The sequence below is a fragment of the Oncorhynchus gorbuscha genome, linkage group LG11 (assembly GCF_021184085.1).
Source record: "Oncorhynchus gorbuscha isolate QuinsamMale2020 ecotype Even-year linkage group LG11, OgorEven_v1.0, whole genome shotgun sequence".
NCBI lineage: Eukaryota > Metazoa > Chordata > Actinopteri > Salmoniformes > Salmonidae > Oncorhynchus > Oncorhynchus gorbuscha.
In genome coordinates this window covers 303,714-329,162 of record NC_060183.1, presented here as the reverse complement: position 1 = coordinate 329,162, position 25,449 = coordinate 303,714, and the positions used below count along the sequence as shown (strand labels likewise).

The following is a 25,449-nucleotide window of genomic DNA, read 5'->3' as shown; positions in this document are numbered from 1 at the left end:
TCTTGCCAAGGTCGCAGTTGTAAATTAGAACTTGTTCTCAACTAGCCTACCTGGTTAAATAAAGGTGAAATAAAAAAATAAAAAAATAGTCTCGCTATTGATATTTTACTGCTGCTCTTTAATTAGTTGTTACTTTTATTACTTATTCTTATCTGTGTTTTTTTTAACCTGCATTTTTGTTAGGGGCTCGTAAGTAAGCATTTCACTGTAAGGTCTACTACACTTGTTGTATTCGGCCCATGTTACTAATAAAATACAATTTGATATGATTTGAACTGTGATTGACCACACACTTCAGCACAGTAGGTGGCGTCATGACGCTCTGACGTCTGTTTGCGGACCGCCATTTTGTCGGAGTCGGAGAAGAAGTCTTGACACCGTAAACATTGCGATTTGATATGATTTGAACTGTGATTGACCACACACTTCAGCACAGTAGGTGGCGTCATGACGCTCTGACGTCTGTTTGCGGACCGCCATTTTGTCGCAGTCGGAGAAGAAGTCTTGACACCGTAAACATTGGCGTCAGGAGGCCCCGAGAAGGGACCGCCTGGTTTCCAAGGTAATGTTGGTTACGAATAAACTGTCGCAAATAAATACATGTTCGTGTTGTTAACTCAGAGTGACACCTTTTGGGGTAATACACGATTATCTTACTAACCTTTTTTTTTTGTTAATTGGTCATTGCAATTGTGTAATAGATGTGGGTCGTTAGCTGTCATGTTTGATAGCTATCTAGCTTGCATAGCACATTTTGGATAGCTGGCTTGCTAGCAAGGTAGATAACGTTAATTTACAAATGGCCAACGTTATATCTTCATAGCTAACATCCTATGTTTGTTTTGTTTTGGTCATGTTCAGTGTTGTCTACTAACGTTATCCCAACTAAAGTTAGATAAGTTAGCTGTTTGGCTAAACTAGCTGGCTGGGTAGCTACTTTACTAAGCTAGCTATCGTTAGTTGGCTGGTGAGAGGTAGCTAGGTTAGCTTGCACTCGCAAAGTTGACATTATTTAATCAGTCAAACCTAACTGTTTGGTTTGCTACTCTAGCCAGAGGTTGGTAGCTTGATATGTTATTTGTCAGACGGCAACAGATCATTGCTAACTATCCAAGTTAGCTAACGACTTTGACACTTGCACAAACGTTTAGATAGCTAGAGAAACTCAGATCTTAGCCTGCACAATCATATTTATGTCTGTCTTGCTAGGTAAGGAACCATTTAGATAATGAGTAATCAGTAACTAGTAGAGTTTTGGCATGTGTCTTGTAGTAGGGGCCTTTATCCTTGTGGTCATCTGGAAATAGAAGGGTGTGCATTATTAGTCCTCTGAGGGTTTATTTATAAGAGCTGTTAGAGGTCACTGGAACAGCAGACACACACTGAGAGTGGACCTGGCTGAGTCCTAAATGGCACCCTATTCCCAAATAGTCCATAGAGCTCTAATTTTGAGTGTGCTATAGTAGTGCACTATATAGTGGAGAGTGACATTTGGGACTTATTCCAGGGGATATGTTTTTAGGACTGGGGGTGGGGGTTTTGGCAGTGTACCTGGTAGTTAGGCACAACTCGCCAGCAATGTTCTGCAGAGGAGAGGGACATGGTGTTATGTTTTGAGGACAGGGGTGGGTTATGTTTTTAGGACTGGGGACTTTGTTTGGGCAGTGTACTTGGTAGTTATGTATACCTAGCTAGTTCTAGACAGATTGGCTAACTGGATCTGCATAGTCTATGCCAGTCAATTTCAGTGATCATCGCTTATTATTACCCAACTAGTATGTCTGACATTGAGAGACATCAGGGAGTATTGCACTCTGTTATTCATGAGAACTTGTTCTCAACTAGCTTACCTGGTTAAATAAAGGTGAAAAAACAAACAAAAAAACTAGCAGATGATGTCCAGAGCTTCTTGACATAAGAACAGCTATTACTCACCTCATACTGGACAGAGATTTGTTTTATTTTATGAGTCCAACGCTAAGGAAATACTGCTTTCTTGAGATCAGCCCCAAATCCCAGTCATTCACGGGAAGAAAAGACTGAGAAAACGGGGGCGGAGGTCGGGGTGCCATGTCAGAATTCGTAGGCGAGTGGGTAAACCACCTCTACCTTTCAGTACTATTGGCAACATGCAATCATTGGGAAAATAAACTTGATCTAGGATTAAGACTATCCTACCAAAGGGATATTAAACTAATATCTTATGTGTCACCGAGTCGTGGCTGAACGACGACATGGATAATATAGAGCTGGCTGGCTTCTCCGTGCATCGGCAGGACAGAGCAGCTACGTCTGGTAAGACGAGGGAGGGGTGTATGTGTATTTGTCAATAACAGCTGGTGCACAATGTCTAATATTAAAGAACTCTCAAGGTATTGCCCGCCAGTAGACCACACTATCTACCAAGAGGAGTTCTCATCTATATTATTCGTAGCTGTCTATTTACCACCACAAACCGATGCTGGTACTAAGACTCCACTCAATGAGCTGTGTAAGGTCATAACCAAACAAGAACATGCTCATCCAGAAGCGGTGCTCCTAGTGGCCGGGGACTTTATTGCAGGGAAACTTAAATCTGTTTTACCTCATTTCTACCAGCATGTCACATTGACTCTGTACCCCCTGTTTATAGCCTCGTTATTTCATTGTATTACTTTTTATTTTATTTCCTACTTTATTTATTCCTGCAAATATTTTCTTAACTCTATTCCTTGAACTGCATTGTTGGTTAAGGGCTTGTAAGTAAGCAATTCATGGTAAGGTCAACACCTGTTGTACTCAGCATTTCATGATTATAAGGTCAACAGCTGTTGTATTCAGCATTTCATGATGATAAGGTCAACAGCTGTTGTATTCAGCATTTCATGATGATAAGGTCAACAGCTGTTGTATTCAGCATTTCATGATGATAAGGTCAACAGATGTTGTATTCAGCATTTCATGATGATAAGGTCAACAGATGTTGTATTCAGCATTTCATGATGATAAGGTCAACAGCTGTTGTACAAGAGCGTCTGCTAAATGACTTAAATGTAAATGTAAATGTATTCAGCATTTCATGATGATAAGGTCAACAGATGTTGTATTCAGCATTTCATGATGATAAGGTCAACAGCTGTTGTATTCAGCATTTCATGATGATAAGGTCAACAGCTGTTGTATTCAGCATTTCATGATGATAAGGTCAACAGATGTTGTATTCAGCATTTCATGATGATAAGGTCAACAGCTGTTGTATTCAGCATTTCAGGATGATAAGGTCAACAGCTGTTGTATTCAGCATTTCAGGATGATAAGGTCAACAGCTGTTCTATTCGGCACATGTGGCAAATACTATTTGATTTGACTTAAGGTCAATAACCATGATGTTGAAACTGAGTAGACTGCAAACATTCCACTGGTAGCATTTCCCCTCAGATGGTTTTAAAAGAGAGAGGTCATATTGTCTGGAGTGAATACCTTTCCAGACCAGGCCTAGGCTGAAGCCTTTTCAAACTCAGAGTTGACCTTTTACTTCTTATGACAAATGGACTTAGTCCCATGTCTACAGAGTAGGAAAATGGCAGTTAAATTGGTCTCCCTCCCCTCTGCCAGTCAGTTGTGTTGTTGCTTCCGTCTACTTTCTGATGTATCAGTGTGCTGTTAACTGACTAGCTTTGAGATGGATTGTGGGGACCCAGAGGTTGCCCTGGCTCTCTCACCCAGAGGTTGCCCTGGCTCTCTCACCCAGAGGTTGCCCTGGCTCTCTCACCCAGAGGTTGCCCTGGCTCTCTCACCCAGAGGTTGCCCTGGCTCTCTCACCCAGAGGTTGCCCTGGCTCTCTCACCCAGAGGTTGCCCTGGCTCTCTCACCCAGAGGTTGCCCTGGCTCTCTCACCCAGAGGTTGCCCTGGCTCTCTCACCCAGAGGTTGCCCTGGCTCTCTCACCCAGAGGTTGCCCTGGCTCTCTCACCCAGAGGTTGCCCTGGCTCTCTCACCCAGAGGTTGCCCTGGCTCTCTCACCCAGAGGTTGCCCTGGCTCTCTCACCCAGAGGTTGCCCTGGCTCTCTCACCCAGAGGTTGCCCTGGCTCTCTCACCCAGAGGTTGCCCTGGCTCTCTCACCCAGAGGTTGCCCTGGCTCTCTCACCCAGAGGTTGCCCTGGCTCTCTCACCCAGAGGTTGCCCTGGCTCTCTCACCCAGAGGTTGCCCTGGCTCTCTCACCCAGAGGTTGCCCTGGCTCTCTCACCCAGAGGTTGCCCTGGCTCTCTCACCCAGAGGTTGCCCTGGCTCTCTCACCCAGAGGTTGCCCTGGCTCTCTCACCCAGAGGTTGCCCTGGCTCTCTCACCCAGAGGTTGCCCTGGCTCTCTCACCCAGAGGTTGCCCTGGCTCTCTCACCCAGAGGTTGCCCTGGCTCTCTCACCCAGAGGTTGCCCTGGCTCTCTCACCCAGAGGTTGCCCTGGCTGCCCTCTCTCACCCAGAGGTTGCCCTGGCTCTCTCACCCAGAGGTTGCCCTGGCTCTCTCACCCAGAGGTTGCCCTGGCTCTCTCACCCAGAGGTTGCCCTGGCTCTCTCACCCAGAGGTTGCCCTGGCTCTCTCACCCAGAGGTTGCCCTGGCTCTCTCACCCAGAGGTTGCCCTGGCTCTCTCACCCAGAGGTTGCCCTGGCTCTCTCACCCAGAGGTTGCCCTGGCTCTCTCACCCAGAGGTTGCCCTGGCTCTCTCACCCAGAGGTTGGCTCGAGGCTCGAGCCCTGGCTCGAGGTTGCCCTGGCTCGAGGTTGCCCTGGCTCGAGGTTGCCCTGGCTCTCTCACCCAGAGGTTGCCCTGGCTCGAGGTTGCCCTGGCTCGAGGTTGCCCTGGCTCGAGGTTGCCCTGGCTCGAGGTTGCCCTGGCTCGAGGTTGCCCTGGCTCGAGGTTGCCCTGGCTCGAGGTTGCCCTGGCTCTCTCACCCAGAGGTTGCCCTGGCTCGAGGTTGCCCTGGCTCTCTCACCCAGAGGTTGCCCTGGCTCGAGGTTGCCCTGGCTCGAGGTTGCCCTGGCTCTCTCACCCAGAGGTTGCCCTGGCTCTCTCACCCAGAGGTTGCCCTGGCTCTCTCACCCAGAGGTTGCCCTGGCTCTCTCACCCAGAGGTTGCCCTGGCTCTCTCACCCAGAGGTTGCCCTGGCTCTCTCACCCAGAGGTTGCCCTGGCTCTCTCACCCAGAAACACACGCGTCTTGACTTCTTGGCATAAGGAAATACTTCTTCACCAGGCTCTATCTGAACTACAGTCTGCCTTCATTGTATTACATCAACTTTATTGACCTGAGATTAGTATTGATTGCAGGTAACTAAGTATATGATGTTCTCTAGAGCGCATAAAAATAAGTCTGATAATTTTATCATTTGTACGGTTGATTGTGTCCACATTGATCGTGTCCGTGCTTACAAATACCTCGGCATCTGGATGGATGAAAAGCTGTCTTTTGTAAATCATATTGTTCACTTAAACTGCATCCAACAACTTTAATGAAGTGTCAGCTGCGTTCATACAGATGTCGCCATAGTCTACGACCGATAGGACTGTCAACTGAATAATCTGCTTTCTACTATTTAGCGAGAGGCAGGACCTTATAGAAGCTGCCATTTTTCTTCTCAGGTTCTTGACTAATCAGATCAAATTTTATTTGTCACATGCACTGAATACAACAGGTGTACACCTTAGAGTGAAATGCTTAAGGGCTCGTAAGTAAGCATTTCACTAATACCTGTTGTATTCGGCACATGCGACAAATAAAATTTGATTTGATTAGTCAAGAAGCTGAGAAGAAAAATGGGCTGCTTCTATAAGGTGCTGCCAATAGTGCTATTCACCACGTTCTCTATCAGACAGTTGGTTGGCCCTCTGATGTCATCACTGCGTTCTCTACCAGACTTTTGGTTGGCCCTCTTGGATGTCACGTAAGTTGATACATTGCTATGTTTTCATTTTATGAAGTCCTTTTACAAAAAGTCCCATTGTACCTCATTACCAGGGGGTGAAACTTTCACAAAGCGTCAACGGTGTGCTTAAGGACTATCAGGACGCCTCTGAGTGGTCTGGTAGGCTGTGGCCACGCCCCTGAGTGGTCTGGTAGGCTGTTGCCGTGTTTCTGAGTGGTCTGGTAGGCTGTGGCCGTGTTTCTGAGTGGTCTGGTAGGCTGGGGCCACGCCTCTGAGCGGTCTGGTAGGCTGTGGCCACGCCCCTGAGTGGTCTGGTAGGCTGTGGCCACGCCCCTGAGTGGTCTGGTAGGCTGTTGCCGTGTTTCTGAGTGGTCTGGTAGGCTGGGGCCGTGTTTCTGAGTGGTCTGGTAGGCTGGGGCCACGCCTCTGAGCGGTCTGGTAGGCTGGGGCCACGCCTCTGAGCGGTCTGGTAGGCTGTGGCCACGTCTCTGAGTGGTCTGGTAGGCTGTGCAGTTTTCAGAAGGCTAGATTTAGGACCACGCCAAACCACAGAGCGGGATGACAGGCTGTGTGAGGGCAAAAGTTCTGGAAGGCTGGCTGGATCAGGACGGGAGAGTTGATCGTAGTTCAGAGTTTTAAAATACAACAGAGCAGTTGACTGATGTAGCTGGCACGGTGACTGATGTAGCTGGCACGGTGACTGATGTAGCTGGCACGGTGACTGATGTAGGTGGCACGGTGACTGATGTAGGTGGCACGGTGACTGATGTAGCTGGCACGGTGACTGATGTAGCTGGCGCGGTGACTGATGTAGCTGGCGCGGTGACTGATGTAGCTGGCGCGGTGACTGATGTAGCTGGCGCGGTGACTGATGTAGCTGGCGCGGTGACTTCTTGGTGACAGGGGCCAGTATTTTCACGTCCGGATGAAATGCATGCCCAAATTCAACTGCCTGCTACTCATCCCCAGAAGATAAGATATGCATATTATTAGTATATTTATATAGAAAACACTCTGAAGTTTCTAAAACTGTTTGAGTCATGTCTGTGAGTATAACAGAACTTATTTAGCTGGCGAAACCCAGAGGACAAACCTTTACGTTTTTTTGAAGTCACTCTCTTTTCAATGCGATTTCATTGGGAATCAAGATTTCTAAGGGACCTTCTTGCAGTTATATTTATTTAAAAATAGTCTGTATGATACATTTCTCATTACCGAAACAGAAGTTCTCTCTACTGCAACTGGCCTTAGATTGTAGCGGTAAATGAGAATGGTGTTGCTGAGAATGAGGAAACTTGGCATGTTTTGCTAACAATAGAGAAGACATGATGACTAAGCAAATTGTTATTCAATGTACATAATTAGGCATTATTTAAGTATATTTTCATAGAACATTTTAAATCAAACTTTTTTCTAATTGTGGAAAACTACCTGTATCTGTAATGATAATCAATAGTGTCGTGTACGCAGTCTGACAAGAGAATGTTTAACTTTTTAACTGGAGAAATATAAAGATATCTGCTTACCTGGTAGCCATGTTGAAGGTAGTGGCAGATGTGTTGCTTCATTCAAAATCAAACTTTGTGTGAACAGTCCTTCAAACATGTTGTGGAGGTGAGAACGTCAGTCAGGGGTACTTCAATTTTCCACTATCTTTTCATTATTATTATTATTATATATAAATATTCAGTTATTAATTTCTGTCATTTGAAAACATCTAGTAGAACATCCATTAATTTATTCCAGAATATTTTTATTGAAATTACTCTTTGTGCAAGGTAGAGAATACTATCTTTATTATGATATTTTGTTATATTACTAACTTCCATGTTTTACATTTAAAATCATTACTTGGTATTTGAATGGTTTCACGAGAATGACCCGGGTAGATCTACAGTAGCTACAGTCTGGGATCTGGCAATGATGGTCATTTCAATTAGTCAACCATTGATTCTGTTCTTGGATAATATATTGTATAAATATACACCAAGGTCATTCTTTGCCATGCTTCATTTTAGGAGGATCAGAGAGTGACAGGGGTTTCAGCAGGATCAGGCAGCCAGGGAAGACCAGTCTGTAACAGAGGTGAGGTCAATTTTTACAAATAGAACACTTTATTCTCTGTGCATTAAACACTGGACAAGCTAGATGCTATTCAGACAAACGTCAAAAGTTGATTTGCAAACTGTAACAAGGGTTGATACAGGCTTTTCCCGATGACACCACATGTCGAACAAAAATGTGAGGTAGACCAGGTAGAAGTTGATGATGAGTAGATGCAGATGTTTGAATCCCCAGTCATGTTCATATCTCAGACATAAATTAATACAGTTTATGACCATCCCATAGAACGTGCTATATGCTGGGTTTCGATGACCATCCCATAGAACGTGCTATATGCTGGGTTTCGATGACCATCCCATAGAACGTGCTATATGCTGGGTTTCGATGACCATCCTATAGAACGTGCTATATGCTGGGTTTCGATGACCATCCCATAGAACGTGCTATATGCTGGGTTTCGATGACCATCCCATAGAACGTGCTATATGCTGGGTTTCGATGACCATCCTATAGAACGTGCTATATGCTGGGTTTCGATGACCATCCCATAGAACGTGCTATATGCTGGGTTTCGATGACCATCCCATAGAACGTGCTATATGCTGGGTTTCGATGACCATCCCATAGAACGTGCTATATGCTGGGTTTCGATGACCATCCTATAGAACGTGCTATATGCTGGGTTTCGATGACCATCCCATAGAACGTGCTATATGCTGGGTTTCGATGACCATCCCATAGAACGTGCTATATGCTGGGTTTCGCTGACCATCCCATAGAACGTGCTATATGCTGGGTTTCGATGATGGCGCAGACAGACATGGCACTATTTTAAAAATATTTGTGTTATTTCTTACATTATTAGCCAAGAACGTTTTTTGTGTTACATACAGCCAGAAATAACTTTTGGATATCAGCGTGGTGGTAACTCTTCAGCATTACGACCAGGAATACGACTTTCCCGAAATGGATCCTTTGTTCCCGACCCCCCAGGGCAATTGAACTTATCCCAGAGGCTGCTCCAAGACGCCGCTGGCGGAGAAGCGGTGTTCGAGGTGGATTTCTATTACTCGCTAATGTTCAGTCTCTGGACAATAAAGTAGACGAGCTCAGGGCGAGGATCTACTTCCAGAGAAACATAAGTGATTGTAACATACTCTGTTTCACGGGAACATGGCTGTCTCTGGATATACTGTCCCCATCCATACAGCCAGCTGGGTTCTCAGTACATTGCGCAGACAGGAATTAAGAACTCTCTGGGAAGAAGAAACGCGGTAGTGTATGTTTCATGATTTACTACTGTGATTGTGACATACAGAAACTCAAGTCCTTTTGTTCACCCGACCTAAATACCTCACAATCAAATGCCGACTGTATTACCTCCCACGATGGCCCTCAAGGAACTGAGGCCGCATTTATTGTAGCTGAGGATTTTAACAAAGCAAATTTGAGGAAAACTACCGAAGTTCTATCAACACATTGACTGTAGTACTCGTGCTGGAAAAACACTCAACCACTGCTACTCCCCCTTCCGGGATGCCTACAAGGCCCTCCCCCGCCCTCCCTTTGGCAAATCGGGTCACAACTCTATTTTTGTCCTCCCTTCCTATAGGCTGAAGCTCAAACAAAGTACCCATGCTTAAAGGTTAATCAATGTATATGGTAGGGATTAAGAGGAATACCTATGTAAGAATGCTGTTCATTGACTATAGCTCAGCATTCAACACCATAGTACCCTCCAAGCTCATCATTAAGCTCAAGGGCCTGGATCTGAGCCCCGCCCTGTGCAACTGGGTCCTGGACTTTCTGATGGGTCGCCCCGAGGTGGTGAAGGTAGGAAACAACACCTCCACTTCGCTGATCCTCAACACGGGGGCCCCACAATGGTGCGTTCTGAGCCCTCTCCTGTACTCCCTGTTCACCCATGACTGCATGGACAAGCACGCCTCCAACTCAATCATCAAGTTTGCAGACGACACTACAGTGGTAGGCTTGATTAGCAACAACGACGAGACGGCCTACAGGGAGGAGGTGAGGGCCCTCGGAGTGTGGTGTCAAGAAAATAACCTTTCCCTCAACAAAACGAAGGAGCTGATCGTGGACTTCAGGAAGCAGCAGAGGGAGCACCCCCCTATCCGTATCAACAGGACCGTAGTAGACAAGGTGGAAAGCTTCGTGTTCCTCTGCGTACATATCTCTGACAATCTGTTTTTATGCGCCACTCTTTTTAGTGTTATGTTGTCAGAGGGGGTAAGGAGGCCATCGTAAAGGGGACATTTGGATTTAGAGGCCCAACCAGTGACCACCTCTTATAATACCCTCCTAGCAGATGCCCAACCAGTGACCACCTCCTAGAATACCCTCCTAGCAGAGGCCCAACCAGTGACCACCTCCTAGAATACCCTCCTAGCAGAGGCCCAACCAGTGACCCCCTCCTAGCAGAGGCCCAACCAGTGACCACCTCCTAGAATACCCTCCTAGCAGAGGCCCAACCAGTGACCACCTCCTAGAATACCCTCCTAGCAGAGGCCCAACCAGTGACCACCTTCTAGAATACCCTCCTAGCAGAGGCCCAACCAGTGACCACCTCCTAGAATACCCTCCTAGCAGAGGCCCAACCAGTGACCACCTCCTAGTATACCCTCCTAGCAGAGGCCCAATCAGTGACCACCTCCTAGCAGAGGCCCAATCAGTGACCACCTCCTAGCAGAGGCCCAACCAGAGACCACCTCCTATAATACCCTCCTAGCAGAGGCCCAACCAGAGACCACCTCCTAGAATACCCTCCTAGCAGAGGCCCAGCCAGTGACCACCTCCTAGCAGAGGCCCAACCAGTGACCACCTCCTATAATACCCTCCTAGCAGAGGCCCAATCAGTGACCACCTCCTAGCAGAGGCCCAACCAGAGACCACCTCCTATAATACCCTCCTAGCAGAGGCCCAACCAGAGACCACCTCCTATAATACCCTCCTAGCAGAGGCCCAACCAGAGACCACCTCCTATAATACCCTCCTAGCAGAGGCCCAACCAGAGACCACCTCCTATAATACCCTCTTAGCAGAGGCCCAACCAGAGACCACCTCCTATAATACCCTCCTAGCAGAGGCCCAACCAGAGACCACCTCCTATAATACCCTCCTAGCAGAGGCCCAACCAGAGACCACCTCCTAGAATACCCTCCTAGCAGAGGCCCAACCAGAGACCACCTCCTAGAATACCCTCCTAGCAGAGGCCCAACCAGAGACCACCTCCTAGAATACCCTCCTAGCAGAGGCCCAACCAGAGACCACCTCCTAGAATACCCTCCTAGCAGAGGCCCAACCAGAGACCACCTCCTAGAATACCCTCCTAGCAGAGGCCCAACCAGAGACCACCTCCTAGAATACCCTCCTAGCAGAGGCCCAACCAGAGACCACCTCCTATAATACCCTCCTAGCAGAGGCCCAACCAGAGACCACCTCCTATAATACCCTCCTAGCAGAGGCCCAACCAGAGACCACCTCCTATAATACCCTCCTAGCAGAGGCCCAACCAGAGACCACCTAGCATGGATAATACAGGGGCCTGAGGAGCTGTCAACAGCCGAACAGAAATGAACCCCAGAGGGCTGTCTCCATACCTCCTTCTCAGTCATCTTAAATTCTACTCAGAGTTAATGATTTTTTAACATACTCACACCTACAATGGTGCTTTACTTGCAATGACTGTGATGTGGGTTTTGACCTTGCTTAGTTGAATGCATTTGACTAAGTCGTTCTGGTTAAGACTGTGATGGTGTAGGAATGCTGTAACATCTAACCTCTGTCTGGGTAGGTAGTGTGTGTCTGAATGCCTGTAACACCTCTCTTCTCTCTCTGTCTGGGTAGGTAGTGTCTTGAGGGTGGATGAGGTGGCAGCAGAACACAGGGTGATGGTGTAGCACTGGGTGACTGGCTGCCAGGGTGAGGACAGGTGCGGTGCTAGCTGAGTGGAGGGGCGTGGTGTGGGATGTGGCGCTGGACGACCCACCTGGACGGAGGGCCGCGGAGGGTGAACCATGCTGCCGTCTCCATGGGACACAAGGTGTACTCCTTCGGAGGTTACTGCTCTGGAGACGACTATGAGACGCTGAGACAGATAGATGTACATGTCTTCAACACAGGTAGGTTATTGTTATAGACCAAACAGAGCTCGATTATTAATGATATGACTGTCTAGGCTTAGGTTCCGTCAGTTCTAATTATGTCCCATGCATGCTCGTCTTTCCCTAAATTACCTCTGGTTTTCTCAACTTCAAATGGCCAGTCCTTTGATATTGAAATCTAACCACTTTCATCTTAAGATCTATCATTTTGCACTCTGATGTCATGGTGACATCAGTATCTGTCGGTCATTATGAAGAAGTGTAGTTCTTCAGATGAGTGTGGAAGAAAGGAAGTCAATCTGGAAGAGCCGGGCGTGGGGAATGGGGTCAGTAAGTATAGAAGAGCCGGGCGTGGGGAATGGGGTCAGTAAGTATAGAAGAGCTGGACGTGGGGAATGGGGTCAGTAAGTATAGAAGAGCGGGACGTGGGGAATGGGGTCAGTAAGTATAGAAGAGCCGGACGTGGGGAATGGGGTCAGTAAGTATAGAAGAGCGGGACGTGGGGAATGGGGTCAGTAGGTATAGAAGAGCCGGACGTGGGGAATGGGGTCAGTACGTATAGAAGAGCCGGACGTGGGGAATGGGGTCAGTAAGTATAGAAGAGCGGGACGTGGGGAATGGGGTCAGTAGGTATAGAAGAGCGGAACGTGGGGAATGGGGTCAGTAAGTATAGAAGAGCGGAACGTGGGGAATGGGGTCAGTAGGTATAGAAGAGCGGAACGTGGGGAATGGGGTCAGTAAGTATAGAAGAGCGGAACGTGGGGAATGGGGTCAGTAAGTATAGAAGAGCGGGACGTGGGGACAGTAGGTATAGAAGAGCGGGACGTGTGGACAGTAGGTATAGAAGAGCGGGACGTGGGGACAGTAGGTATAGAAGAGCGGGACGTGGGGACAGTAGGTATAGAAGAGCGGGACGTGGGGACAGTAGGTATAGAAGAGCGGGACGTGGGGACAGTAGGTATAGAAGAGCAGGACGTGGGGAATGGGGTCAGTAGGTATAGAAGAGCGGGACGTGGGGACAGTAGGTATAGAAGAGCAGGACGTGGGGAATGGGGTCAGTAGGTATAGAAGAGCGGGACGTGGGGACAGTAGGTATAGAAGAGCAGGACGTGGGGAATGGGGTCAGTAGGTATAGAAGAGCGGGACGTGGGGACAGTAGGTATAGAAGAGCAGGACGTGGGGAATGGGGTCAGTAGGTATAGAAGAGCGGGACGTGGGGACAGTAGGTATAGAAGAGCAGGACGTGGGGAATGGGGTCAGTAGGTATAGAAGAGCGGGACGTGGGGAATGGGGTCAGTAAGTATAGAAGAGCGGGACGTGGGGAATGGGGTCAGTAGGTATAGAAGAGCGGGACGTGGGGAATGGGGACAGTAGGTATAGAAGAGCGGGACGTGGGGAATGGGGTCAGTAAGTATAGAAGAGCGGGACGTGGGGAATGGGGACAGTAGGTATAGAAGAGCGGGACGTGGGGAATGGGGACAGTAGGTATAGAAGAGCGGGACGTGGGGAATGGGGTCAGTAGGTATAGAAGAGCGGGACGTGGGGAATGGGGTCAGTAGGTATAGAAGAGCGGGACGTGGGGAATGGGGTCAGTAGGTATAGAAGAGCGGGACGTGGGGAATGGGGTCAGTAGGTATAGAAGAGCCGGGCGTGGGGAATGGGGTCAGTAAGTATAGAAGAGCGGGACGTGGGGAATGGGGACAGTAGGTATAGAAGAGCGGGACGTGGGGAATGGGGACAGTAGGTATAGAAGAGCGGGACGTGGGGAATGGGGTCAGTAGGTATAGAAGAGCGGGACGTGGGGAATGGGGTCAGTAAGTATAGAAGAGCGGGACGTGGGGAATGGGGTCAGTAAGTATAGAAGATCCAGAGGTCTAACCTCCAGCACCTCTCTTGGGTTCCACACCATCTAGTCCTAATCTGTTTATAAACTTTGTCTGTCTGCCACACACTCACAGGTGTTTTTCAGCACAGCTGAATAAAGAGAACCTTCACTGCTTGACACTATTTGGGGTCTAATTTTCTACCCGGAGATGCATTGGTTGGTAGAGCCTGCTGTCTGATCTAAAAATGAATGAAGTCATGTTTTGTAGCATCAGTTATGGCCTTTTTTCAGGCTAGCAGAGAGTAGATATGGCTGTCTCAACGATGTTGCTATCTGCCAGGACAATGCGGGATATGTAGGTTGACTCATTTTCCCTGGCTTTGTAAAGACTACAGCCTGACGGGAACCCTACTTCCTTGTTCCCACCCTCAAAGGCAGGCTTTTCAAAACGAGGGCGATACTAGTTTCTACAGGGAGCTATCTGAGATGGCGAAAACATTACAATCAAATCACATTTATTTAAATAGCCCTTCGTACATCAGCTGATATCTCAAAGTGCTGTACAGAAACCCAGCCTAAAACCCCAAACAGCAAGCAATGCAGGTGTAGAAGCACGGTGGCCGGGTGGAGATTATAACAGAACATGGCCAAGATGTTCAAATGTTCATAAATGACCAGCATGGTCGAATAATAATAAGGCAGAACATTTGAAACTTGAGCATCTGCATGGCCAGGTGGACTGGGGACAGCAAGGAGTCATCATGTCAGGTAGTCCTGAGGCATGGTCCTAGGGCTCAGGTCCTCCGAGAGAGAGAAAGAAAGAGAGAATTAGAGAGAGCACACTTAAATTCACACAGGACACCGAATAGGACCGGAGAAGTACTCCAGATATAACAAACTGACCCTAGCCCCCCGACACATAAACTACTGCAGCATAAATACTGGAGGCTGAGACATAAATACTGGAGGCTGAGACAGGAGGGGTCAGGAGACACTGGCTGCTTCTGATGATTCATCTTTCCAAGAAGAGCTAGATGACGAAACAGGTTTTGATTTTCTTTTACAATCAAACAATTAAGTTGTTTTGAAACTCCATTATAAAGATACTTTTGGTATGTGGACACCTGCTCCTCCAACATCTCATTCCAAAATCATGGGTGTTAATATGGAGTTCTTCTGGGAAGGTTTTCTACTAGATGATGGAACATTGCTGCTATAACAGCCTCCACTCTTCTGGGAAGGTTTTCTACTAGATGATGGAACATTGCTGCTTTAACAGCCTCCACTCTTCTGGGAAGGCTTTCCACTAGATGTAGGAACATTGCTGCTATAACAGCCTCCACTCTTCTGGGAAGGCTTTCCACTAGATGTAGGAACATTGCTGCTATAACAGCCTCCACTCTTCTGGGAAGGTTTTCTACTAGATGATGGAACATTGCTGCTTTAACAGTCTCCACTCTTCTGGGAAGGCTTTCCACTAGATGTAGGAACATTGCTGCTATAACGGTCTCCACTCGTGTCTGTCTGTAGTAATACTAGTGTCTCTGTAGTTATACTAGTGTCTCTAGTTATACTAGTGTCTCTGTAGTAATACTAGTGTCTGTAGTAATACTAGTGTCTCTGTAGTAATACTAGTGTCTCTGTAGTAATACTAGTGTCTCTGTAGTAATACTAGTGTCTCTCTGTAGTAATACTAGTGTCTCTCTGTAGTAATACTAGTGTCTCTCTGTAGTAATACTAGTGTCTCTCTGTAGTAATACTAGTGTCTGTAGTAATACTAGTGTCTGTAGTAATACTAGTGTCTGTAGTAATACTAGTGTCTGTAGTAATACTAGTGTCTGTAGTAATACTAGTGTCTGTAGTAATACTAGTGTCTCTCTCTGTAGTAATACTAGTGTGTCTCTCTGTAGTAATACTAGTGTCTCGCTCTGTAGTAATACTAGTGTCTCGCTCTGTAGTAATACTAGTGTCTCGCTCTGTAGTAATACTAGTGTCTCGCTCTGTAGTAATACTAGTGTCTCGCTCTGTAGTAATACTAGTGTCTCGCTCTGTAGTAATACTAGTGTCTCGCTCTGTAGTAATACTAGTGTCTCGCTCTGTAGTAATACTAGTGTCTCGCTCTGTAGTAATACTAGTGTCTCGCTCTGTAGTAATACTAGTGTCTCGCTCTGTAGTAATACTAGTGTCTCGCTCTGTAGTAATACTAGTGTCTCTCTCTGTAGTAATACTAGTGTCTCTCTCTCTAGTAATACTAGTGTCTCTCTCTCTAGTAATACTAGTGTCTCTCTCTGTAGTAATACTAGTGTCTCTCTCTGTAGTAATACTAGTGTCTCTCTCTGTAGTAATACTAGTGTCTCTCTCTGTAGTAATACTAGTGTCTCTCTCTGTAGTAATACTCGTGTCTCTCTCTGTAGTAATACTCGTGTCTCTCTCTGTAGTAATACTCGTGTCTCTCTCTGTAGTAATACTCGTGTCTCTCTCTGTAGTAATACTCGTGTCTCTCTCTGTAGTAATACTCGTGTGTCTCTCTGTAGTAATACTCGTGTGTCTCTCTGTAGTAATACTCGTGTGTCTCTCTGTAGTAATACTCGTGTGTCTCTCTGTAGTAATACTCGTGTGTCTCTCTGTAGTAATACTCGTGTGTCTCTCTGTAGTAATACTCGTGTGTCTCTCTGTAGTAATACTCGTGTGTCTCTCTGTAGTAATACTCGTGTCTCTCTCTGTAGTAATACTCGTGTCTCTCTCTGTAGTAATACTCGTGTCTCTCTCTGTAGTAATACTCGTGTCTCTCTCTGTAGTAATACTCTGGTGTCTCTCTCTGTAGTAATACAATGGTCTCTCTGTAGTAATACAATGGTCTCTCTGTAGTAATACTTGTCTCCTCTCTCTAGTTTCTCTGCGGTGGATGAAGTTGCCTCCAGTGAGAACAGGTGGTAGAGAACATGCCAGGGATGTTCCCTACATGCGTTACGGTCACACAGCCGTGCTGCTGGACGATACCATCTACATCTGGGGGGGTCGTAACGACACTGAGGGGGCCTGCAATGTCCTCTATGCCTTCCACGTCAGTAAGTACACCTGATGGTTTGTGTTGTATGTCGGCTTGTTGGAAGGAATAAAGCAGACCAAGCTCTAATACCTGCCTGGCTAGCTATGTGGGTTAGATGTTTCCACTTGGTGTATCCACAGCTGCAGCCTCTAGAACAGTATCTCCTGGATAACATGCCTGTTTGGTCCCCAGACAACCACCGGTGGTTCACCCCTAAGATATCTGGGACGGTTCCGGGAGCGAGAGACGGCCACTCAGCCTGCATCCTGGGGAAAGCCATGTACATCTTTGGAGGGTATGAGCAGCTGGTAAGAATCCTTGACCTCTAACCCTGACCCGTGTGTCCTGGGGAAGCTCCTCTGTTTGTTTGGTGTTACCATGACATTCCCCTGTTCTCTGTCTTCCAGGCTGACTGCTTCTCTAATGACATTCACAAGCTGGACACTACCACCATGGCCTGGTCACTAGTCAACGCAAGGGTGAGTTACCCAACCCTAACCTCTGACCATTTCACTTCCTGGGGGTTGGCATTACCAGTCCAGTTTGAGACTATTTCACTTCCTGGGGGTTGGCGTTACTAGTCCAGTTGAGACCATTTCACTTCCTGGGGGTTGGCATTACTAGTCCAGTTTGAGACTATTTCACTTCCTGGGGGTTGGCGTTACTAGTCCAGTTGAGACTATTTCACTTCCTGGGGGTTGGCATTACTAGTCCAGTTGAGACCATTTCACTTCCTGGGGGTTGGCATTACTAGTCCAGTTTGAGACCATTTCACTTCCTGGGGGTTGGCGTTACTAGTCCAGTTGAGACCATTTCACTTCCTGGGGGTTGGCATTACCAGTCCAGTTGAGACCATTTCACTTCCTGGGGGTTGGTGTTACCAGTCCAGTTTGAGACCATTTCACTTCCTGGGGGTTGGCGTTACTAGTCCAGTTGAGACCATTTCACTTCCTGGGGGTTGGCGTTACTAGTCCAGTTGAGACCATTTCACTTCCTGGGGGTTGGCGTTACTAGTCCAGTTGAGACCATTTCACTTCCTGGGGGTTGGCGTTACAAGTCCAGTTGAGACCATTTCACTTCCTGGGGGTTGGCGTTACTAGTCCAGTTGAGACCATTTCACTTCCTGGGGGTTGGCGTTACCAGTCCAGTTTTATTGAGTGGACATAACAGAAAGGCCCTTAAACATCCTCTGGTAATCAGCCAAGAACTAAAAGGGAGATAATTTTACACTACATTATCCTGTTACCCTGCCCATACCTTGCCTGCTGAAAATGATATCCCTACAGGGTGAAAACTGTAAAGTGTTATGTAGTGATAGGGGAAAATTCGGGAGGGATCATATTGCTGTTATTTTGGACAATATTATACTGAACAAAATGATATATGCAACATGTACAGTACAGCTGCCGCTTTCAAGGAGCTTATAAGAAATCCCGCTATGCCCTCAAATAAAAACATCAAACAGGCAAAGCATCAATACAGGATTAAGATTCAATCATACTGCACCGGCTCCGACGCTCGTCGGATGTGCCAGAGGTTGCAAACTATTACAGACTACAAAGGAAAGCACAGCCGCGAGCTGCCCAGTGACACGAGCCTACCATACGAGCTAAATAACTTCTATTCTCGCTTCAAGGCAAATAACACTGAAGCATGCGTGAGAGTATCAGCTGTTCTGGAAGACTGTGTGATCACGCTCTCCGTAGCCAATGTAAGTAAGACCTTTTAAACAAGTCAACATTCACAATGTCGCAGGGACAGACGGCTTACCAGGTGTACCGCGAACATGCGCTAATATTCACTATTACTTCAATAGTCCCTCACACACCACTACCAGAGGTTCATTTTTGTGTTGTACATGTCATCAAACACTTTATGCAGGAATGTTTAACTTCTTGACGCTACCCATCCCGTTAGCGGGATAATTGTCATCAACAACCGCTAAATTGCAGAGTGCCACATTCAAATAATATTACAAAAAATATTTATATTCATGAAATCACAAGTGCAATATAGCAAAACACAGCTTAGCTTGATGTTAATCCACCTGTCGTGTCAGATTTTGAAAATATGCTTTACAGCGAAAGCAATCCAAGCGTTTGTAAGTTTATCGATCACTAGACAAAACATTATGAACACCTAGCATCAAGGTAGCTTGGTCACGAAAATCAGAAAAGCAATAAAAATTAATCACCTACCTTTGTTGATCTTCGGATGTTTTCACTCACGAGACTCCCAGTTACACAATAAATGTTCCCTTTGTTCCATGAAGATTATTTTTATATCCAAAATACCTCAGTTTGTTTGGCGCGTTATGTTCAGAAATCCACAGGCTTGAGCGGTCACGACAACGCAGACGAAAATTCCAAATACTATCCGTAATGTCCAAAGAAACATGTCAAACGTTTTTTATAATCAATCCTCAGGTTGTTTTTAAAATATCTAATCAATAATATATTACCGCAACTGTCTTTTTCAATAGGAGAGGGAGAGACGATTGCTGCCCAAGCTCTGTTGCGCAAGCAAAACTCATGCGAACACCTGACACAATGTTATCTTTCTTGCTCATTTTTCAAAATAAAATGCTGAAACTATGTCTAAAGACTGTTGACACCTTGAGGAAGCCGTAGGAAACGGAATCTGTTTGAAATCACTTTAAATGGAGCGAAGGCAGGCTATGGAACATGGAGCTTTCAAAATAGAAGGCACTTCCTGGTTTGATTTTCCTCAGGTTTTCGCCTGCATTATCAGTTCTGTTATACTCACAGACAATATTTTGACAGTTTTAGAAACTTTAGTGTTTTCTATCCTAATCTGCCAATTATATGCATATTCTAGTTTCTAGGTCCGAGAAATAGGCAGTTTCAAATGGGTACGGTTTTTTTGTTCCCAAAACGAAAATCCTGCCCCCTACACTCAAGAAGTTAAGGAAAAGCACCTTTAGGAAAAGGTTAAACTGATTAAACTGATCGTGTAAATGTAATTAACTAGGAAGTCAGGGCACCAAGGAAAATCTTCAGATTACAAAGTTATAATTTTCCTAATACAACTCTTCAGATATTTTAATATCTGATCAATTAGTCTTCTAATTAATGAATTATTCTTTACCTCACGTAGTCTCATTCCAAACATCGTATATTGTTGGTTATCTGCACGAACCCAGTCTTTACTATGAATCATCCATACATCAATTGTCTTAATCATTTATTTACTAACTAACTAAATAATCACAGAAATGCATAAACAAACAGTAGATATGGTTACAAGGAAATGATAGGGGAGGTTCCCTAGTGGGCTAAGCTGATATGACGGCTTGGTGGACAGAGGGAAGTGGGTGTGGACTGAAAACAGGCGGGAAAGAACAGAGGGCTCACTACACACAGTTGATAATTATATTAATTGAGATGCTAATCCTTTGCTCACTCATTCGGAAATAATTGCAATCAACATATATTTACGCCCAGTGTGTCGTCGTGATCTCCTTTGGAATCGTCCGTTTTTCTGTTGGAAAGTTCATCCCAGCATCTTTCTCTCTTTCCTGAAGTCTTTTATGGTTAGAATGGGTAGTTCAGAGTACCATTCAGGAATTTTCTCATAGATTAGATGTTTCGGCGGTGTCGATCTTCGCATCCCAGGTTGACAATTTCTAGCTGCAGACTAATAATTAGTATCTAAGATTTGCTCTTATTCTGTCAGGATCGATAGTCTCAGAGTTCAACCATTTCCCGCCGTGTAGCCAATGCTCCACCTAACATCACCTTACATCATTTCACAAATCGTTTAATCTCTACTCATTCATTTTATACAATAATTAGATGCAAACCTCATAACAGAGGCACCTGTTTTAAGAGTTATGGTAACAAACATGAAACAAAACTGACCGGGTCGTAGATGGCTTCTCCACTGACCGTTTTAATACATTCTCCAAAACATTGATATTGTTCAGATCTCAAGTTCCTTTGTTCTACTATGAAACTCTCTCTCTATACCGAATGAAGGAGATAGTCTCCTCCAGAAATTTACGACCTGAGATAACAGAACCTGGGTGTAGGAGGGAAAGAGGGGGAAGCCACTAGCTATACCCAAAGAGGGCCATGACATGACAGTAGTTTAGTGTGTTTATTGCATTGTGGTGCAATACAGGACTCATCTGGAAAGATACCTTGGTCTCAGCATTGACTCCCTGTCAAAATTACTTATGTAAATGAGATTTCTTTATTTCAATTTCAATAAATGTAAAAAATAAATAAATAAAAAACCATTCTAAAAACATGTTTACTTTGTCATGGGGTATTGTGTGTAGATGGGTGAAACAGAAACGATGATTTAATCCATGATGCATTCAGGCTGTAACAACAAGGTGTAATAAGTTGAGGGGTATGAATACTTTCTGAATGCACTGTATACCACAGGTACATCACATTGTTGACTGCATGGGGCCTTGAACAGGATTATAGACTGAATGTTATGGCATTAGCTATGTTGAAGGAGATTCTCTCCTCTATTCTAGTATAATCCTGCTTGTTGGAGGGACTTCTTCTCTGTCACATCACCACTAACTCTCCTCCCCTCTCCGCCCTTCTCCTCTCCCCTGTCCGCACCTCTTCCCTCTTCCCGCTCTTCTCTCTTCTCCTCTCCCCCTTCTCTCTCTCCTCCCCTCTCCCCCTTCTCCTCTCCCCTGTCCGCACCTCTTCCCTCTTCCCGCTCTTCTCTCCTCCCCTCTCCCCCTTCTCTCTCTCCTCCCCTCTCCCCTTCTCTCTCTTCTCTTCTCTCTATCCCTCCCCCTTCTCTCCCCCTATCCCCCTCCCCTCTCTTTCCCCCTCCTCTCTCTTCTCTCTCCTCTCTTCTCCTCTATTCCCCCTCCCCTCTCTCTCTTTCCCCCTCCTCTCTCTTCTCTCTCCTCTCTTCTCCTCTATCCCCCCTCCCCTCTCTCTCTTCCCCTCTCCTCTCCAGGGTACTCCAGCTCGTTGGAGGGACTTCCACTCTGCCACCATCATTGGCACCAAGATGTTTGTGTTTGGAGGCAGAGCAGATCGCTTCGGTCCGTTCCACTCTAGTAATGAGATCTACTGCAACAAGATAAAGGTGTTTGATACAGAGACCAACAGCTGGCTGAACACTGCTACTGCTCAGCTCCCACCAGAGGGACGACGTAGCCACTCAGCCTGTAAGAGACAGACAGACACACACACAGACAGACGTTGCATTTTTCAACCTTTTAACTGTTATTATAGCATTTTGGCAGAGTTGTACTCTAAAGCACTTTCAGTAATGAACAGTGGCAATTAAAAAGCTCTAATGTCAATGCATTCATTATAAGTTCAACAGAGAAGACTTTAATGTCAATGCATTCATTATAAGTTCAACAGAGACTTTAATGTCAATGCATTCATTATAAGTTCAACAGAGACTTTAATGTTAATGCATTCATTATAAGTTCAACAGAGAAGACTAATGTCAATGCATTCATTATAAGTTCAACAGAGACTTTAATGTCAATGCATTCATTATAAGTTCAACAGAGACTTTAATGTCAATGCATTCATTATAAGTTCAACAGAGACTTTAATGTCAATGCATTCATTATAAGTTCAACAGAGACTTTAATGTCAATGCATTCATTATAAGTTCAACAGAGAAGACTAATGTCAATGCATTCATTATAAGTTCAACAGAGACTTTAATGTCAATGCATTCATTATAAGTTCAACAGAGACTTTAATGTCAATGCATTCATTATAAGTTCAACAGAGAAGACTTTAATGTCAATGCATTCATTATAAGTTCAACAGAGACTTTAATGTCAATGCATTCATTATAAGTTCAACAGAGACTTTAATGTCAATGCATTCATTATAAGTTCAACAGAGACTTTAATGTCAATGCATTCATTATAAGTTCAACAGAGACTTTAATGTCAATGCATTCATTATAAGTTCAACAGAGAAGACTAATGTCAATGCATTCATTATAAGTTCAACAGAGAAGGGTAAAATTGTCCCGCTTTCTTACTTTTATGATGTCATTATGTTATTGATTGCAGTTCTCTCCTCCATGACCTTTCAGTCTCGCTGTCACATGGGGTGTGTTTATGTGTTTTTTTAGGGCCCCACTGTTCCTGTTGGGGTGTCTTTAGGGCCCCACTGTTCCTGTTGGGGTGTCTTGAGGGCCCCACTGTTCCTGTTGGGGTGTCTTTAGGGCCCCACTGTTCCTGTTGGGGTGTCTTTAGGGCCCCACTGTTCCTGTTGGGGTGTCTTTAGGGCCCCACTGTTCCTGTTGGGGTGTCTTTAGGGCCCCACTGTTCCTGTTGGGGTGTCTTTAGGGCCCCACTGTTCCTGTTGGGGTGTCTTTAGGGCCCCACTGTTCCTGTTGGGGTGTCTTTAGGGCCCCACTGTTCCTGTTGGGGTGTCTTTAGGACCCCACTGTTCCTGTTGGGGTGTCTTTAGGGCCCCACTGTTCCTGTTGGGGTGTCTTTAGGGCCCCACTGTTCCTGTTGGGGTGTCTTTAGGGCCCCACTGTTCCTGTTGGGGTGTCTTTAGGGCCCCACTGTTCCTGTTGGGGTGTCTTTAGGGCCCCACTGTTCCTGTTCGGGTGTCTTTAGGGCCCCACTGTTCCTGTTCGGGTGTCTTTAGGGCCCCACTGTTCCTGTTGGGGTGTCTTGAGGGCCCCACTGTTCCTGTTGGGGTGTCTTGAGGGCCCCACTGTTCCTGTTAGGGTGTCTTGAGGGCCCCACTGTTCCAGTTGGGGTGTCTTGAGGGCCCCACTGTTCCAGTTGGGGTGTCTTGAGGGCCCCACTGTTCCAGTTGGGGTGTCTTGAGGGCCCCACTGTTCCAGTTGGGGTGTCTTGAGGGCCCCACTGTTCCAGTTGGGGTGTCTTGAGGGCCCCACTGTTCCAGTTGGGGTGTCTTGAGGGCCCCACCTTTCCTGTTGAGGTGTGTTTCTGTCTTTAGGGCCCCACTTTTCCTGTTGAGGTGTGTTTGTGTCTTTAGGGTGGGTGGCTGTGTGACCTTGATACTTGTCATATGAAGGAATGTTTTTTAAACAGAAATACATTTCCCCTATATGTTCATGTTATATTCATTTTCCTGTTTCCTTTTCCTCCAGTTTCCTACAACGGGGAGCTGTATATATTTGGGGGCTATAACGCTCGTCTGGACCGACACTTCAATGACCTCTGGAAGTTCAACCCAGGTGATCAACCGTTCTAAGAACATACAATTCTCCATCCATTCTACGCTCTGAGGTTTGGTAGGATACGTACGAGCTAGTGTTGTGTTGGTAGGACAGGCAGGGAGCTAGTGTTGTGTTGGTAGGACAGGCAGGGAGCTAGTGTTGTGTTGGTAGGACAGGCAGGGAGCTAGTGTTGTGTTGGTAGGACAGGCAGGGAGCTAGTGTTGTGTTGGTAGGACAGGCAGGGAGCTAGTGTTGGGTTGGTAGGACAGGCAGGGTGCTAGTGTTGGGTTGGTAGGACAGGCAGGGTGCTAGTGTTGGGTTGGTAGGACAGGCAGGGAGCTAGTGTTGTGTTGGTAGGACAGGCAGGGAGCTAGTGTTGTGTTGGTAGGACAGGCAGGGAGCTAGTGTTGGGTTGGTAGGACAGGCAGGGTGCTAGTGTTGGGTTGGTAGGACAGGCAGGGTGCTAGTGTTGGGTTGGTAGGACAGGCAGGGAGCTAGTGTCGGGTTGGTAGGACAGGCAGGGAGTTAGTGTCGGGTTGGGAGGACAGTCATGTGGGTTGGTAGGATAGGCAGGGAGCTAGTGTTGGGTTGGGAGGACAGTCATGTGGGTTGGTAGGATAGGCAGGGAGCTAGTGTTGGGTTGGGAGGACAGTCATGTGGGTTGGTAGGATAGGCAGGGAGCTAGTGTTGGGTTGGGAGGACAGTCATCTCAAATCAAATCAAATTTTATTTGTCACATACACATGGTTAGCAGATGTTAGTGCGAGGGTAGCGAAATGCTTGTGCTTCTAGTTCTGACAATGCAGTGATAACCAACAAGTAATCTAACTAACAATTCCAAAACTACTGTCTTATACACAGTGTAAGGGGATAAAGAATATGTACATAAAGATATATGAATGAGTGATGGTACAGAGCGGCATAGGCAAGCTACAGTAGATGGTATTGAGTACAGTATATACATATGAGAAGAGTATGTAAACAAAGTGGCATAGTTAAAGTGGCTAGTGATACATGTGTTACATAAGGATGCAGTCGATGATGTAGAGTACAGTATATACATATGCATATGAGATTAATAATGTAGGGTAAGTAACATTATATAAGGTAGCATTGTTTAAAGTGGCTAGTGATATATTTTACATTTCCCATCAATTCCCATTATTGAAGTGGCTGGAGTTGAGTCAGTGTCAGTGTGTTGGCAGCGGCCACTCAATGTTAGTGGTGGCTGTTTAACAGTCTGATGGCCTTGAGATAGAAGCTGTTTTTCAGTCTCTCGGTCCCAGCTTTGATGCACCTGTACTGACCTCGCC

General features: G+C 46.1%; 1 protein-coding gene across 6 annotated transcripts in view; it reads left to right on the top strand.

Moving 5' to 3' along the window:
• Positions 1-380: 380 nt before the first annotated feature.
• Positions 381-25,449, top strand: part of LOC124048025 (kelch domain-containing protein 3-like) — an 81,754-nt gene continuing 56,685 nt past the window's right edge. The window contains exons 1-8 of one of the 6 annotated variants that reach the window (XM_046368376.1): positions 386-562; positions 7,920-7,986; positions 11,833-12,107; positions 16,806-16,982; positions 17,156-17,271; positions 17,371-17,442; positions 21,917-22,130; positions 24,068-24,154. In XM_046368376.1, the coding sequence (XP_046224332.1) occupies positions 11,954-12,107; positions 16,806-16,982; positions 17,156-17,271; positions 17,371-17,442; positions 21,917-22,130; positions 24,068-24,154 (820 nt within the window). In that variant the 5' untranslated portion in view covers positions 386-562; positions 7,920-7,986; positions 11,833-11,953. Of the gene's footprint in view, positions 563-618; positions 638-5,864; positions 5,920-7,919; positions 7,987-11,832; positions 12,108-16,805; positions 16,983-17,155; positions 17,272-17,370; positions 17,443-21,916; positions 22,131-24,067; positions 24,155-25,449 lie in introns of those variants that run through there. The other 5 variants (XM_046368381.1, XM_046368380.1, XM_046368378.1 and 2 more) reach the window with 5 other exon arrangements.